Here is a 17,896-nt window from a genome sequence, read left to right as displayed (position 1 = left end):
TTTTCCTCCACCTCTCTTACTTGATTTTCAAAATCCGTTTTGAGCTCTTCCATGTCCTGAGACCATTGAATATTTATTTTGGATGTTTGGGATACAGAAGCCTTGACTTTTATGTCTTTCCATGATGGTAAGCATTGTTCTTCCTCATCTGAAAGGATGGGAGAACATATCTGTTCACCAAGAAAGTAGCCTTCTGTAGTCTTATTTTTTTCCCCCCTTTTTGGGCATTTTCCCAACCAGTTACTTGACTTTTGGGTCCTTTGTCAAGAGTAGGGTATACTCTGGGGATCTGTAAGATCTCAGTTCCTCCCAGGTGGCACAATCAAGCATGTACACTGGTCTGGGAGCAAGAAGAGATTTTTGTGCCCAGAATCTTATTAGAGTTTCCTCTTCACAACCACCTCTCCTCCAGTTCAGGCAAGCCAGCATTGGGGGGCTGAGATCCAGATAAGCTGTGGGGGCAGGGCCACCATTCAATGTGAGATAAAGATCAGCTGCTTCAGGGCCTCTACACAGGGATGAGGTAAGAATCAGCAGCTCAGTGCCCCCAGGGGTTTAAAATCCAACAATGGATGTGAGCTGCTGTGGGAATTGTTGCTGCCTGCCTGCTGTGGCCTCTGCAGCTGCTGCGTGAGGCCAGAGCTGTGGGAAGGCCCTTCTCCCATCTCAGCCAGCTGAAAGAATCCTGTCACTGACCTTTGGCGCCTGTGAGTTGAGGGATCTGCGAACCCATGCTGCTGCGACTGGGGATTCCACCCCTGAGGCTTGCTCACGCGTCCTCCTCCCAGAGCCGTGCCACGCTGCCAAGGCTGGGCTGGGCTGTGCTCCCTGTCTGGTGTGACAGATGTTTTCCCCAGCAGCCTTTCAGGTCACCCTGGGCTGGAAATCTCTACTCTGTTGTTCTCCACTTCTGCTGCTTTAGAATTTGTTGAGAGTCTTTATTTGCCGGTATTTTATAGGCTGTGTGGGAAGAGCTAGTATATGCATGTCTTTCTACTCTGCCATCTTGGCTCCGCCCCCTTCCAATTGCTTTTTGTCTACCATATCAAGTGCAGTCACCTAAAGCCTAAAGACCATTTTCCAATCAAACTGCTGTCTCGAGCCCAGTCATGTGGTTTAAAACTTTGTGTGCCTTAAAAATTTTTTTTTACCTCTCTCCTTTCAGTGATGGAAAGAGAGCCTTTTAAAAGTACCCCACCCTCCCATCCCCTGAGTTTGTGTTTTGGTTGTTTTTATTGAGTGATTGGGGCAGTTTGACATTCACTATCAGCACTGTAAGGAAAATCTGGCTCTCAGTAATTGCTTGTCTTTTTCTCTTTCCCAGAACTAACAGATAAGGATCTAGAAGATATTATAAGTGGTGGCTACAAACCCGATAAGGGCAAAGGTAGGTATTTTGACTCTTCTAAGTAACTGGACAGACCTACCCCTGACATAATATTCTTTAGTTGTGTGAAAATGTGACTTTAGGCAAAACGTCATGTCAGGACAGCTATTTTAATAGCAACAATATTCTAAATGTAAAGTCTGTTCTTTGGCTGTCGGAATCCAGACTCAGTTTTCATAGAGATAGATATTTGCAACCATAACAGAACTGAGGTGTGTGTGTGTGTATGTGTGTGTGTGTGTGTGTGTGTGTGTGTGTGTGTGTGTGTGTGTGTGTGTGTGTGTGTCTTAAGGATAAATAGCAAAAAATCCAGATATTCTGGAAGGAGGCTCAGGAGAATGGATAACTTTGCTCCTGATCAATTTCCTATATTCGAGTTTAAGAGCCAACTGCAAGCTGTTGGGGACCTTACAGGCCATCTTGTCCAGTGTGTATGTCCAGCCTACCATATCACATGCAGGTGTTCATATTGTGTATTACCCCTGCCAATTCTCAAATTCTCTGATGAATTTGGACTTTGTTTCTCTAAATAAGGAAAAACTATTGTTCAAAACTGAGGAAGGAAAAACGGAATGGAGTAATGTATAAATGAGCCCTGGTATAGCATGTGAATTGGGGCAGGCAAACAATCAGAACTATAGCTGGTGGCTAAGGAACCGAATTGGCTTAAATAATCTTCTTTAAGCGACTGGACGAGTAAGGAAACAAATGAGTTGGTGACTTGGAACCTGCAGAGATTGAACTAAAGGTTTAGAACGGGTGGGAAACCTGTGGCCTTGAGCCCATGTGATCCTCTAGGTCCTTAAGTGCAACCCTTTGACTAAATCCAAACTTCTTAGAACAAATCTCCTTAATAAAAAGATTTGTTCTGTGAATGTTGGACATGGTCAGAGAGCCGCACTTGAGGACCTAGTGGGCCACAAGTTCCCCACCCCTGGTTTAGAACCTCTCAAGCCTTTGAAATTTATTTTCTACTGTTTTTTTCTCTCATGTTTGAGAGGCAGCCTTATGGAGCAGTTTACCTGATGCCCCCGTATTCAGAATTGGGCTGCTACGGGGGGGCAACTTTCTTTACAGGGAGCTGTTTTTTCATAAATATGGTTGTTATAACTCTGAACTATGAATGATAAAGAGCCATACCGGCTCTAGGACTGGACTAGGCTGGTGTCCAGGAATTGACTAAAAGACTTGATGGTGGCCCGACTTGATGATAGCATTTGATTATGCTATTTTAGTGTCTCTTCCCCCCCAATATTACCTATTGAGTTGGAAATCTCTCTGTAGGGGATGTCTTCAGCTCCTTGGGAGGACAGTATCGTTTTCCTCACCATCCCAGCTTTCAAGTAAGAATTTCATTTTGATAGGAGCTGAGCAGCTGTTCTGAGGAATAAGAAATTGAACTGAAATAATGAGCCAAAATAAAGTGATCTGCATTTGAGGTGAAGGGCTGAAGTCAACTCTGATTTCAGTTGAGAGATCCAGATGAGTGAGCTCTGGGTCTTGGTGTGATGAGAGGATAAATCATTTAAGGGTGGGGGAACGGAGGAAGAACATTGAGAAAGGAAATGTGATCAGATAGATGAGCATGAGAAGTGTCAGTCAAGCCAAGGCGTTTGATGGGGTTGGCTTTTTTTTTTCTTCTTTTAAAATATTTTAATATTTTTGTTTTTATATCACAGTCATTTCTTGGTATGCTCCCCCTGTACCTGTAAGACTTGATTCTTTCCTTGTGAGAAATAAACACAGTTAAGCAAAAGTAACATAGTGTGCCTACATTTACATTTAACAGGGGAGAGAGAGGAGTATAGACAGTTCTCATGTTAATTCATGTTGCACAAATTGGACTTTATATAAAGAATTCTAAAAAACAATCCACATTCCAACAGCACACCTGTGTCAACCTTACTGTACTGTGCTCGCTCTTTCTGCTCCTGTCACTTGGCTCAGCTCTCTGTGGCCAATCAAAAAAAACCTCTTAAAAAAAACACTCCAAATGAAAGCAGAAGAGCTTGTGGAGAGACCACCACTGCTGCTGTGGAGACCTCCTGAGCTGAGAGGAACCCTTTGCCCTGCCTCTCCCACCTGCACACACATCTGTCCTTGCAGGTTTGTCTTCTTCTGTCCGTCAGCATTTAGTACTGCTTGTCTGTCCCTGGGCCCATGGATCACCCACCCTCTCCTGTTCATGTCTGACCCTTGTGTTCTTCCTCTCAGTTCTGGCCAGACCCTCATATGGCTTGCCCTAGCCCCTACATGTTCTTCCTACTGCTTTCATTTCTCTGTCCCCAGCCCCAACATGTCCTGGACCCATGTATTGGCCTTCCCCTGTCTTCCTCTTGTCCCCATGTGTGTGGACAGATTTGCATTCCATATAACTCACTTTATGTGGAAATCTGCAGAATAGTCCACTTACATAAAGGGAGAACTGTCTGTATTAGGCACCTCTTTTCCCTGTTTACTTGACACAGCAAGACCTTGACCCTCCCATTTCTGACTGACCCTGCCATTGACTCTCACATCTGTGCTACATAGTTTACAGGCCTTGCTTTGCTCTGAGCCCAAGTCAGCAATGATGTTTCTTTGGGAATGGCTTGTTCTTCCAGGGTAGGCCACTGGCTTGATAACTTAGACCTTAAATAGTTTTCGCAGGAGGTTCCAAAAGCCTCTGGGTGAAACTTTGACATGCAGAAGGAGTATTGAAAAGGCAGGTATTTGGTTTTAGCCAATTCTTTTTGAGCTTTGGCCAATTTTTCCAGATGTTTCCAGTATGAATGTGTGCATATTTAGTCAAACTGAGGACGTACGGAGAGCATTTTTTTTTGTGAGGGGAGGCTGTTTGGCTTTTTTATTAGGTAGACATTTTACCGAAGAGGAGAGATGCCTGCAGGACCTTTATACAGAATTCCTTCATTCAGGAAGCATTTCTTCAGTGCCATCTAGGTTTCTGGTATTGCCCTGACGTGCAAAGGCAGCAGTGAAATACTTCTGTCCCTCAGGGAGCTTATTTTCTCCTGGGGGGAAGCAACATTATCACAGAAAAATAAATCCAAAGGAAATCCCCAAGCAATTTCAGGAATTTGCAGGGATAGGGAGGATCAGAAAAGGAGGACCTCTCATGTCAGAGAAGGTGTTTGAGGTAAGTGCTGAAGGGAGGGAGTCATTTAAAGTGCCAGTGTTAGAGGACTGAGAAGGGAATGTATCCAAGAGATGTTCTGAAGGTCCAGTTGACAGGTCTTGGCAACAGATTATCTAGGGTGAGGCATGAGATGGAGGAATCCAAAAGGCCACCTAGGTTGGGGGCCTGTGTGATTAAGATGTTGCTGGTAACTTTATCAGAAATAGGGAAGAGAGGGTTTGGGTAGAAAGATAATGAGGTCAGTTTTAGATGTGTTGAATTTGAGACATCTGTGGGATATGCGCATCTAGATGGCCACTAGGGAGTTGGAGATGTGAGCATTCTAGGGAAAGGAAATGGAGACAGGAAATGAGATGGTTTTTGTAAAGCATGGATGGGAGAAAGGAGACACTGAGGGCAGGGATGTTAGTTAGGAGGCTTTTGGAGTAGTCCAGGTGAGAGGTTGTGTACTTGATTGGCTATGATCTGAATGGAAAGAAGGAGGTCAACAAGAGATTTTAGTGAGATGCTCAACAGGATGTAGCAGCCCATTTGATTGATGATTTGGTAGGTGAAGGGAGGTCCTGTGCCTCCTGAGCAGGCTCCCGATTCCCCATATGAGGACTTTCTCCTCACATGTACCCCCCATACCACCTGCTCTGAGTTGACGCCTTGAGGAACAGCCTGGAATCATCTAAACATCTCCATCTTTCATTGGATTTCTTTCCGTCGTCTGATACTGTATTGGGACTCATTTTGTAATGCTTAGTAGACTTTTCCCCCTCCCCCCTTTTACTCTTGCTATCCCAATGTGCTTTTGAAGAACAAATTCTTTCCCCTCCCCCCAGTTCTCCCAAGGTCCCATTCTATTTCTGCTTGACTCTGCTCCTATAGTACCTGTTCCTATAGTTAACAAACCTTTTATCTCAAACTTTTTCTTCTCTCGCTCTCCTTCCTTCCATCTTCTTAACTGCCTGAGACCCAGCTCCCTCCTGGCCACACTTTATAATCTCTTTGAGGTTTTCTCTTATTTTGCTTTGTCCCTGTTACCACTTCCAGACTCTCCCCCTGCACCACCCCTTTTGAGATCCGTGCTGTAAATAGGATGGAATTCAAATCTGAATTCCTGTTACCTACTCTTGACTGCCAGGTCATTCTTCCTTCTTTCTTAATGAGTTCAGTACCTGGCTCACCATCTTCTGTTTCACCCCAACTTCTACCCTCATAGTATGAAACTTCAGCACTCTATCTCTGACTCTCTTTCTCACACACAAAGTGATGGTCTTAACCTTGACCTTGCCATCATTCATACATGTTCCACTACTATGTTGATAAACTTTGAAATTCTTTTATGTGGTTTACCATTTACCTCCTTACTATTCCTGACTCTCCTCCTTTCCTAAATCTGATATCTTGGTGATCCAGTTTAACTCTACAATAGTGGTTTCAAACTTGAATAAAAGCATCCCTGTGAGCTGCTTATTGACTTAGAAAACCATGAAATAACATTCTCCATGTTGGATTGTATTTTTTATACATTTTGTTAAACATTTTCCTGTTACATTTTAATCTGGCATCTATGCCTTACAGTATCCTTTAGTCTGTAATCCCTTAGCCCAGGGGTGAGGAACCTGCGGCCTCGAGGTCACATGTGGCCCTCTAGGTCTTCAAGTATAGCCCTTTGACTCAATCCAAAATCCCCATGTGGCCTTAAGGCCCTAGTCTTGATAACTGTCATGCCTTACCATACACCTGAACCCTGGATGAGTGCTATCATCTTCCCCTTTCTTTCCTATTTCTGTGCTGCTGAAGTCATGAAATGCGGTCCACTATGAATTTAGGGTTCCATTCTCACCTGAGCCCTCAATCCTTTCAGTCCTCCCTAATTGATTCTCCATTCCACTCCCAAGAGCAGCAGCTATTCCAAGCCTTCCTGTAGCTCTTTCCTTGGCATATCTTCCCCCCAACTCAGTTGAAAACCTCACTTTCACTCTTGTTTTTGATGACGAGACTCACCTTTTGTTTGCCAAGACCAGCATCTCAGCCTGTATCCTTGACCCTGTCCCATCTGCTCTTATGTAGCATACTGCTCCCACCTTCACCCCCCCCCCCCCCATTCTTTCTCCTCTTCAGTATCTTCCCAGGCTCTTTCCCTAGTGGCTACCTATAGATAAACTGTTTTCACTCGATCCTACCATGCCCACTAGCTTTTGTTCTCTATCTCTCTTCTCAGTGGAATTCCTTGTAAAATTTCTGCTTTGTGTTTTCACTTCTCTTTTTACTGCTTTCTAAACCCACGACATTCAGGCTACCAGCCTCAGAATTTAACTAATATTGGTCTCTCTAAAGTTACCACTGATCTCTTCATGGCAAAATGTCAGGGCCTTTTGTTAGTGCTCATCGTTCCTCACCTCTTAGCAGCATTTAACATTGCTGATCACCTCCTCCTGCTCAGTACTCTTCTCTATCTGTCCCACTGCCTCCTTACAGGCCTTCGTTCTGTCATCATTTTTGTTGGACCTACTCGTTCTTTCAAGTTCTTTCAACTCCTACTCAGAGTTCTTTCAAGACTCTGGCCTGGGCTCTCTATTTTCTCTTTATAATATCTTACTTGGTGATCTCATCTTCTCCCATGGATCTAGTTACCATCTCCACATAGATGATTCCCATTTCTGTGTAGCTGTGGTTCCCTCATCATCATCAAATTCATAATATACATTTTGGATTGGATGTCCCATGAACATCTCAAACGTAATATGCCCCCAAATTGCTCTTTTAAATTTCCCTATTACTGTCAGTATTTCCACTAATCATGTCCCTCAAGTTGGCAACCTGAATACCATCCTCAGCCCCTCATTTTCCCTCCTATTTGTTGAATCTATTGCCGAAAACTTATTTATCTACCTTTACAACATCTTGTATATATTCTGTCCTTATGATTCACATAGCCCCCACCCTAAGTCAGGCCTTTGTTGCTTCTCTCTAGTGCTGTGCCAATAGCCTCCTAATTTGTCCCCTTGCTTTGTCCCCCCCGACTCTAGTCCATTTTTCGTTTACCTGCTGACATGATTTTTCCAAAACATTGTTCTAATGTTGTCAGCTCTTTGGCATTTAAGGCCCGAAACAACCTGGTCCCTTTTTCCTTTTCCAGGCTTTTTACATTTGTCTTACCTCCACAACTCAAAAGCTGCTTCCTGAAGGAAACCTTCCTGTACCTGCCAGTCACTTGAGCCTTCTCTCTTTACTCCATGTGTACCTTATATGTGCCTTTTTATTTACATGTTCTCTTCCTCATTATTACATAAGCTCCTTCTGAGCAGGGGCTACCTTTGAGTTTTTGTTCATTTTTGTTTTCCTCGTTTTTAGCGCAGTGTCATAGTGCCAGGCACATGGTAAGTACATAATAAAAACTTTTTGATTAATTGATTGATTATTGATTCTAAGTGTTAGCCTATTGAAATTGGAGGAACTGAAGAGTTATAACTGCCCTTACAATCACAATTTGGACAGAGCAGGGCAGAAAATTGCTTCTTTTGTTTTCATCCTTTGTCTTCCTAAATATTTTTTTATTAATATCTTTTGTTTCTAACCTCATATTCTTTTCTAAATAAATAAAACATTTATTAAGCCCTTACTATGTGTCAGGTACAGTGCTAAACACTAGGGACACAAATACGAGAAAGCAGGATCTACCCAAGAAACTTCCATTCCAGTGGGGGAAGACAACACATCTTGGGGAGTTGGCATAACCACCGCAGTGGGAACCTGGTCTCTGCTCAGATATGGCAAACATCTCGCCTGTAGAGCTAGGGGCCCTTGAATGGGAGTCCAGGCTCCCAAGGTAGGAAGGTAAGGATGATGGCCAGAGAGTAGGTGTGATACGTTGAAGAAGAATCTAGGAAAAGGGCTGAGAAGTGGCTGTGGAAACCTCCCACCAGGACTGGACCAAAACAATCTATGGAGTGACTTTGTCTAACAGTATGTGCAGTGTTCTGCTTCTACCAGGAAGGGTGTATTTGTTTTTTCTCTTCTGTGGCATTGATTCTTTAATTCTGATTATTTAGAATTATCATTATTATTTCTGTCTACATTGTAGTAATTGTGCATCTTGGCTTTTTTTGTTTGAAAAATCTGTTTAAATGAAGTTTCTCATGTGTACATTTCATTATGAATATAGCAAAATAAAAACCTAAATTGCCCTCTTCTGAAGAGGTGCAGACATTCTCTCATAAACGTGGTGTCCAGCCAGTCCGTGCGGCTTCTATCTGAGAGTGTTCCAAGAGTTGGAAACATAACATCTTACAGATATTTTGGGTACTTAGGGTTACTCTAGGATATACACATGTATGACTCGGGTCAAATGGGAACCATTATATCAGGATCTATTCTGGTCTCCTCTAGACCTACTGGAGGGAGCCTGGAATCTTTTCTACCATCAGTCCTCAAATAGAGCCTTTCACGATTGAACTCTTCTCCCCTCCTGTTAGATTAAGAGATGTGGAGACTGAGAATGTGTTGTTTCTTCCAGTGGGGGCAATCTGTTGGTTTTTTTTCACATCTCTCACTTCCCAAGTGACACCTTCTGGGAGAAAATACAAGACTTGCCTTTTTACTGAACTAATCCCATATTCTGCCTGAGGGAGATTTGGAACCTCCATTCTTTGGGAGCTTGCTCAGCCTCAGTTTCCCAGTGAAGTAGTTTATCTCTGGACAACCTCAAGTAGAGGCAGCTAGGTGGTGCAGTGCTTAGAGTGCTAGGTCTGGAGTCAGGGATACCTGAGTTTAAATCTAGCTTCTCACAGTTGTGTGACCCTGGGCAAGTCAGTTAACCCTGTTTGCCTCAATTTTGTCAATTGTAAAGCTGGGATGATAATAGCATCCATTTTCCAGGGTTATTGAGAGGATTACCTGAGGCAGTATTTATAAAATGCTTAGCACAGTGCCTGGTATTTAGTAGGCACTTAATACCTCCTTATTCCCTTTCCTATGTGCCAAAAAGCATTCCTTTCACATGCTCCTTTTTTGAGACCTTTTTGGCATGATCCTTGCAGCATCCAGTCGCTACTGCTAAGGGTCCATTGTGGTCACACAAGACCACTTGAGTAGGAGAAAGTCTTTGAGGAGTCAGAGAGCATTTGCATCTCTGTTCACGTCATTTTCATGTGTTCTTCAGCCTAGCTTATGGCTGCCCCTGTTCAGTTTAGGCTCCACAGCAACATAGTAAGGGACAGTGGAGATTGGACTGTTCTGCTGCTTGAGAAGCAGAGAGATGGCATGGAATGCCAGATTCGGAGCTAGCAAGCCCTAGGTTTGAATGCAGCTGAAGCTTTGTGATCCTGGGTGAGAAATTCCACCTCTTTAAGTCTTGGCTTCCTCATTCATAAGATACTTACAGTACCTAGTACCTTTCTCACAGCCTGGTTATGAGATTTATATAAGATAAATTAGGCAAAGCACATTTCAATCTTTAAAATGCCTTAGAAATATCAACTATTACATGTTATTGTTGTTCTGGGACAGGATTCTTCGTGTCTCTGGTATGTGATGTAGTGGAGATTAGGAGTCAGGAGCCTGGCCTCAACCTCTGCCTGGGCCAGTGACTACTTGTGTGATAGTTGTCAAGTTGTTGTATTTTGATTTATTTTGTTGAACATTTAACACCTACGGTTTCAATTCATTATTTATTTGTATTTAGCATTCTTTTAAAATTTTTGAGTTCCAAATTCTCTTCCTTCCCCAGCCCCTCTCCCCACCCACTGAGAAGGCAAAGCAGTATGACAGTTATGCATGTGAAATCATAACAACGTATTTCTGGATTAGCCATGTTGCCAAAAGGGCCAGAATAATAAAGAAAATGAGACAATTTCCTTGTATACTCAGGAGTTCAGTAGTTCTCTCTCTGGAGTTAGATACTTTTTTGATACAAGGAAAAGTTTACTAAGAGTGCTATCCCAAGCTGGAGTGGGTTGTCTTGGCCTTGGGAGGTGCTAGTTTCTCCCACACTGAAGGTTGTTAAGGAAAGGTTAAATTATCACACTTCAGGGATATTGTAGAAGGAGTTTTTGTTAAGTTACGTGTGGGTTTGAAGAAGTTGTCCTTTTTTCTAACTCTGAAATTCTATGATTTATACTGATGAATCTGTCCTCATTTGAAGCTCATTGACCTGTAGGGATCAGACTTTTAGTAGCTCAAGATGGTTAACCCTCAGTCTCATGCTTCTTCTGTTCAGATAATGGGAGTGGGAAATGGAGTTGCAGAAATTGTACAGACGTTTCTTATAGACTTTTTAGGTCTAAAAGGAATTTTGAGGTTATCTAGTCCAGTTTCCTCCTTTGAAACAAGTTTATGATTTTCACTTCTTTATTTTTTAAGTCACTTCTAAGTAGATTTGGATCAGTCACTGCTAGGTGTAGTGGTGCATATTTCTAATTCCTGCTCCTGGCTATGCTGAAGCCGTTGGATTAAATGATCATCAGAAGGGCTGAGTAACAGGGGCCAAACTGGTTCAGGCTGACAATGGAGCTTACAATGTAGGTTTCTAACTAACGTTAAGACTAATGTAAGGGCCAGCTAGGTGGTGCAGTGGATAGAGCACTGGCCTTGGAGTTAGGAAGACCTGAGTTCAAATGTGACCTCAGACACTTGACAATTAGTAGCCCTGGGCTAGTTGCTTAGCCCCAGTTGTCTTGACAGGAAAACAAAACAAAACAAAAAAACAACTAATGTAGACATTTTCCATTAGCATAGTTAATCTCTCAGTTATCCTCCTGCTCTGAGAGTGAACTCTTATCAAAGTGAGAACAATTTTTTTTTTTTAAAGAAATCTTTTCTTTCTTGCTTTTTGCTTGTATGAATATTTCAAGGCTAGCATAAGGTTAGAGGATGTAGATGGTGCCTCAGTGGATGAAGTGCCAGGCCTGGAGTCACTTAACTCTGTTTGCCTCAGTTTCCTCATCTGTAAAATGAGCTGGAGAAGGACATAGCAAAGCACTCCAGTGTCACTGACAAGAAAACCCCAAATGGGGCACAGAGAGTCAGACATGACTGAAAATGACTGAATGACAAAGCATAGGTTCAGCAACATAGAGCCATTGGTCTCTACCTCATTGGTTTGATAAGAGGTTTCAAAAGATGCCTCTACTTCTGACTTGTACATAGGTAGAAGAAAGGAAATGAAATTGGACCTATAAAATTAAATGTGGGGCTATATGCTATGTTCTGCATGAGTGCTTAATGATGGTTTTTTTATTTTAGTTGTTTTTAGTTTTCAACATTCACTTCTATAAGATTTTGAGTTCTAAATTTCCCCCCCTCCCTCTGTTCCCCTCTCCCCAAGATGGTGTGCAATCTGACAGAGGTTATAAATGTACAATTATATTAAACATATTTCCACATTAGTCTTGTTGTAAAGAAGAATTAGAACCAAAGGGAAAAACCACAAGAAAGAAGAAACAAAAAAAAGAAAATAGTCTGCTTGATCTGCATTCAGACTCCATAGTTATTTCTGTGGATGTGGATGGCATTTTCCATCATGACTCTTTTGGAGTTGTCTTAGAGAAGAGCTAAGTCTAACAAAGATGGTCACCACACGATGCAGCTGTTACTGTGTTCAGTGTTCTCCTGGTTCTGCTCATTTCACTCAGCATCAGTTTACGTAAGTCTTTCCAGGTATTCCTGAAGTTCGCCTGCTCAGATGATGGTTTGTTGAAGGTAAAATGCCTACTCTGTGACACAGAGATAAAATGTGCCCTCATTGCTGCCTGAATGCTATTTTCAATTTAATAGGGAGTTAAGAAGGACACATCAATACCTGTGATAAAAAGTAAAATGATAAAATGCACAGGAGAGTGATAAGCCAAGTGATCGCTGAGGTCCTGGGTTTGGGCATAGAGACAATTTCATTGGGACATGAAGTACCGTGTGAGGGCACTCAACTAAGGTGTCAGAAGATCCGGACCCCAATCCAGCTCTGATGCTTGACCAGTTCTGTGACCTTGGGCGAGTCGCTTAGTAATAATAATATGATAGCTAACATTTACATAGTGCCTGCCAAGCACTTTACAGATGTTATTGGATTTAATCCTCATCACAACCCTGTTACTATGGAGGTGCTGGTATTATTTTCATTTTACAGATGAGGAAACTGAGGCAAACAGGTGAAATGATTTGCCCAGGGTCACATAGCTGGGAGCTGGATTGGAACTCAGATCTACCTGATTCCAGGCTCAGGGCTCTACCCACTAGCTGCCCCTGTGAGTTTATCTCCGTATCTTTAAAATAAAACTATTGGTACTTATGCTACCTACTTGCAGGGATTTTGTGAGGAAAAGTTCTTTCTAAAACTTAAAGTGCTAGAGAAGTGGGTATTATTTTTATTGTCATTTGAGCTGTATTTTAAAGACTGTTGGATTTTAGTAGCTGGATATGAAAGAGACAAGCATGAGCAAAGGCACGGAGGTGGGGGTGGAGGAGATGTTTTGGGTCCATTTAGGTTGGAACTGTAGAGTCCATCGAAGCAGGGAGTAATGAGGGATAGGACTGAAGAGGTGGGGAATTTGAATTTGACTCAGTTGGCAGTAGATAACCAAAGAGTTGGTTTTCAGCAGAAGAGGGATGTTATCGGATCAATCCATAAAGAACATTAGTCTAGTGGTTGTGTGAAGGGTGGATTGGATGGAGGAAAGAGTAGAGGTAGGTAGTAAAGACAGGTGACCAGAACTAGCCATGTGGAAAAAATGCTCTAAAACAGTCATAATTAGAGAAATGCAAATTTAAATGACTTTGAGGTAGAGTGACTAACATGGCAGAAAAGAAGAATGATAAGTTCTGGAGGGGACATGGGAAAAACAGGCACACTAATGCACTTGAACTATGTATGTGTCCTTTGTCCTCTGAATACCACTACTAAGTCTATTCACGAAAGAGATTAAAAAAGAGACTCATGTACAGAAATATTTATAGCAGCTTTTTTTGTGTGTTGGTAAAGAACTGGAAACTGGAGCGGGGGTCAGGGGAGAGATAAATTAGGAAATGGTTGAACAAGTTTTCGTATATGATTGTGATGGAATATTATTGTGCTATAAAAAAATGGCTGGGGCAGGGGGTGGTTTCAGAGAAACCTGGAAAGACCTGTAGGAACTGATGCAAAATGAAATGAGTAGAACCAAGAGGATAGTTGATACAGTAACAGCAATATTGTATCAGTGATCAGCTGTGAAAGACTCAAAAACTCTGGTCAACACAATGACCCACCACAATTCCAAAGGACATCCAGAAGAGAACCCATGAACTCACAAGTACACATTGAAGGATTTTTTGCTCTCTTTCTTGCTTTTTTAGGGGGCTGGTGGTGGTGGAGGATGAGGGAGAGCACAGCTCATGTAGAAATTTGTTTTTTATGATTATACATATTTGTAATAGGCTTTTGTTTTTCTTGCCTTCTCATTGGGTGGGTGAGAGGGTAAGGAGGAGGGAGTGAATTTGGAATTGAAAAAAAATTAAAAAGTCTTTGTGCTTCAAAAAAAAAAAATAAAAAGGAGGTGAAAGTTTTGCTGAACTAGGGTAATAGCAGGAAGAACTGAGAAGAGGCAGTGGATGAATCCCCAACCTACTCTGTCATCTACCCCCCAAAAATACTCACCATTATCAAGAGAGAAAAAGATAAATGAAAAAAACAGACAATCTTTTGTCTAAAGAAACTTTAGAGTCCCAGGGCTCACACCTGGAAAAACGGGAAAGATCCTCAACTTCAATGTTAGAACTTGAATTCAATTTCTGATTCTGCCACTATCTTGCTTTGTGCCTTTGAGGCATGTCCCTTCTTCATCTGGGCCTCAGTATCCCCCTCAGTAAAATGAGGGAGTTTGACTCAGTGATCTCTAATGCTCCTTTTAGCACTGAAATTCTATGACTGGAGGACTTGGAGGATCTCATGGGATGGAAAGAGGGTTCTGTGAATATACTTAACCACTCTGTATAACAGGCTCTTGAGTAGTTGTGGTGTGGCTGCTTGGGGATGCTGTGTAATGTCTTCCTGCCTCTGAACTTCTGAGATTGTAATTTGAACAGTTCCTCACTGAAGGACTGGAGGCTACTTTGAGCCAGTTCAAAAGCTTGCCTTGATAAAAGTAGTTTTTTTTTTCTTAAAGGAAAACTCATCTACATCATTTGAATGAATGAATGAAAATGGCATTTATTAAGCAGGTGCTATGCCAAACGCTGTGAATACAAAAAGAAGCAAATGACATTTCCCACCCTTAAGATGTTCATAGCCGAGCCAAAATGGGTATGAAGGAACTGGGAAGGTGTAAGCCAAATACAGGCCATATGGTTTAGAGGTGGCCAAAAAGTGGCCTGAGTGACCTGATCCTGGATAAGATAAGGCAAAAACTCAGAGCCCAGGGTCCCAGAGATGCAAGTCTAAATTTAAGGGAGAGGAAGTGGAGGGCCAGTGTTCAGGTGGCTGGTTTGGAGATGACTGGGAAATGGTACAGTGGCCTGGTTCCAGGGAAGATAGGGTGGAAGCTTACCTGTCAGAGACTAGGATCCTCATGACCAGGGAGTTCTATTGGAATACGAAGAGGTGGTGTTCACACTTAGCTGCAGTTGATACCTGTTTCTAGGGCTGGAGCAAGTAGTGAGTTGTTGGCCCATGGGACACAGAATTGGCTGGGGATCAAAGATAGAGGCCGTGGCTTCAGAAGAGTAAAAAAGGATGAGGTTACTCTGGAAGCTCTCTTGTTCCTTTGAATGGCCAAGGTTTTCCAGTTATTACTCTCTGCCCCAAGCTTACTCACTTTCCCAGACTTTTTTAGCCCTTGGTTTGCATGAGATTAATAGAGTTAGCCTTTTTTTTATGGACAGTTTGGCTGGTTAATAGGTTGGAGAATGTGTCCTAGGAAAAAGTTTTATTTCCTAAGTAATAACTTGGTTTCACTGTAGAAAGCCACCTAACAAACACCTCCTCTCAGGGTATAAGACTACACTAGCCTGTCTGCATTACTGGACAATCAATTTCAATCCTGTGGCCTCTTGACTAACTTATTTGTGTCTTCTTAGTACAACTGAGTCCAATGTTTTTCTTTCCCTCAGAAACCAATGTTATAGCCAGTTAAGTCTTCTTTTTTTGGAATACCTGAGATTGGTCTTCTTATTGCCATAGTGACATTTTGTACTGACTTTGTAACTGTAAACTTTTGTCTATGTTATTTCATCAGTGAACTTAAAACCATGAAAGTCAGAACCCACAGTTCTCAGTCACATGGAAGACTGAGATTTTTGTGCTCCAGGGAGGAGAAATCCCTGATTGAAAGTACCACTACAATAGTAGATACAGTGCAGGGCTTGAGGTGAGGAAGCCCTGGGTTTATTCCCACCTTTTCCACCTACTAGCTTTCTGATCATGAGCAAGGCTGTAAACGTCATTGTCCTTCTCTATAAATTAATGTGTGGGTTCAATTAGATGATTTTGGAGATCTCTTTCAACTCAAAATCTCTGATCCCATTTGATTGGGTCACAGTTTGTTAGGTTCTGCTGGCTTAGGGAAAGGACTATGTCAGAGTTTTCCATCAACCCATATACTATTTAGTAAGTTATAAATGCATGAATACTAGGAGGGAGGAGGGAAGATATTGATGGGTGTTATGACTTGGGGGTAGGAACTGAGTTTTGGGAGTACAGGCAAATGCTAACTATTACTATTACTATACCTTTCCTAGGTGATGGCAGGTATGATAGCAATGATGATCCTGGGACTGGTAAGTTACTATATGTCTAGATCACATGTTCTTAACCAGCAGTCTATTAACTTGTTTGTTTTTTAAAATATTTTGATGTATATTTCAACATAATTGGTCTCATTTGTAAACCTACATGTTTTATCTTATGCATTTAAAAACATATTTCTAAAAAGGGGCCCATGACACTCAAAAAATGTGAAGAATTTCTGATCTAGATGTTACTCTGTTAGATAGTGCATGTCGAGTCATTGTTACTTAGCTGGGTCCTGATGCATCCCTAGTCCTCCAAGCTGTGGATGTGTGGTTTCAAATATGTGCTGAGCAGGATTAAAGAATTCCATGATGACCCTTAAGGGTCAGGACTATTGACTTCTTGGCCCACTGGAAAGCACACTAGGCCTGCTGCCGTCAGAAGACCTGGATTTGCCACTAGCCATGTGACCTTAATTTATCTGCTCAGTCTTGGATCCTTTTTCTTCCTCTGTACAGCAGTAGTGATAATAATAACAACTGATCGGCTTGAAAAGTTTTGAATAGGTTTTTTTTTAAAGTTTGAAAAACAGTTTGCATGTATGTTATCTCATTTGAGTGTCACAGCAACTTTAAGAAGTAACAGAGGAGGAAATAAGGCCCAGAGAAGTTAAGTGACACAACTAGTAAATGTCTAAGTTCAACAGGTTTGTTGAAATGATAACACACTGGAAAAAGTAAAAAGTTCTTGGAAAATCCAAAGTGATATATTTTTAAAATGTAGATACATAATTTAGATGAATTTAATGTGAAGCCCAGCTGTATCAAGTATAAAGTTCTTCCTTGACATTCATGGCAGGGTTAGGGATGCAGGACCCTGGTGAATGTGAAAAGCTGCAAATGGCCCTAGGCCCCACCTCCAACCTTTACTTTTAATAATGCTGATCATATTTATTTGATGCACAAGACAAGTAAAACAATATGTGGTTGGTCAGTAGCTGCAGCAACCACTTCATGCATTTCCTTCTGTGAAAAGCACAAGATAACAGAGATCACTGTGGGAGGAAATCATGTGACTGAGTCTGGATGGTAGACAAAGAAGAGGCATTCCTCAAGAGTGTGTAGCCCACTGCTCTTTAGTGCACTGAAATTTTTACAAAATTTAACTGTTCATATAATAAAGTTATGTATGTATACTTATGGTAGTAAATGATAAAATAGATTAATAGTATATAGTATTTATGCATTTATAATTTACTAAATTTTTTTCAAGTTTTCTTTACATACATGCATTGTCTGCTATTTTCTGTAGCATGCAGTAAATCTCCAAAAATTTCCATTTAATTATCGATGGCCAACCTGTGAATAACCCAGACTGTGAATGTGGAACCCTGGAATATTGAAGGATGACTGTAGGAATTAGCCTTAAGTTTGCTTGGTCAGATTGAGGTTTGGCAGAAAATACTTCCTGACCATCAGACTTTTCCCAAACTGGAATAGGTTGCTGTGGGAGGTGGTGAATCTCTTCTCCCTGGAGGTCTTCACTCAGCAATTCGATGGGTACAAATGGGGATTCTTTGACTAGATGTCGTCTGAGTTCCCTTCCAAGTCTGAGTCTGTTCACCTTAAGTCTGTCTCTGTCACTGTTCACTGAGCAATGTGGTCTGATTTGGTTTCTGTAGTGA

General features: G+C 41.8%; 1 protein-coding gene across 3 annotated transcripts in view; it reads left to right on the top strand.

Annotated features, from left to right (window-relative positions):
- Nucleotides 1–17,896, top strand: part of CD99L2 (CD99 molecule like 2) — a 123,673-nt gene that overhangs the window by 92,880 nt on the left and 12,897 nt on the right. For 2 of the 3 annotated variants that reach the window (XM_072627089.1, XM_072627090.1), the window contains exons 7-8: nt 1,325–1,387; nt 16,221–16,259. In XM_072627089.1, the coding sequence (XP_072483190.1) occupies nt 1,325–1,387; nt 16,221–16,259 (102 nt within the window). The remainder of the gene's footprint in view (nt 1–1,324; nt 1,388–16,220; nt 16,260–17,896) is intronic. The other variant, XM_072627091.1, reaches the window with a different exon arrangement.

Source organism: Notamacropus eugenii, chromosome X (assembly GCF_028372415.1).
Source record: "Notamacropus eugenii isolate mMacEug1 chromosome X, mMacEug1.pri_v2, whole genome shotgun sequence".
In the NCBI taxonomy this organism is placed as follows: domain Eukaryota; kingdom Metazoa; phylum Chordata; class Mammalia; order Diprotodontia; family Macropodidae; genus Notamacropus; species Notamacropus eugenii.
Note: the sequence above shows the minus strand (reverse complement) of the source record. Positions and strands in the feature narration are given on the sequence as shown.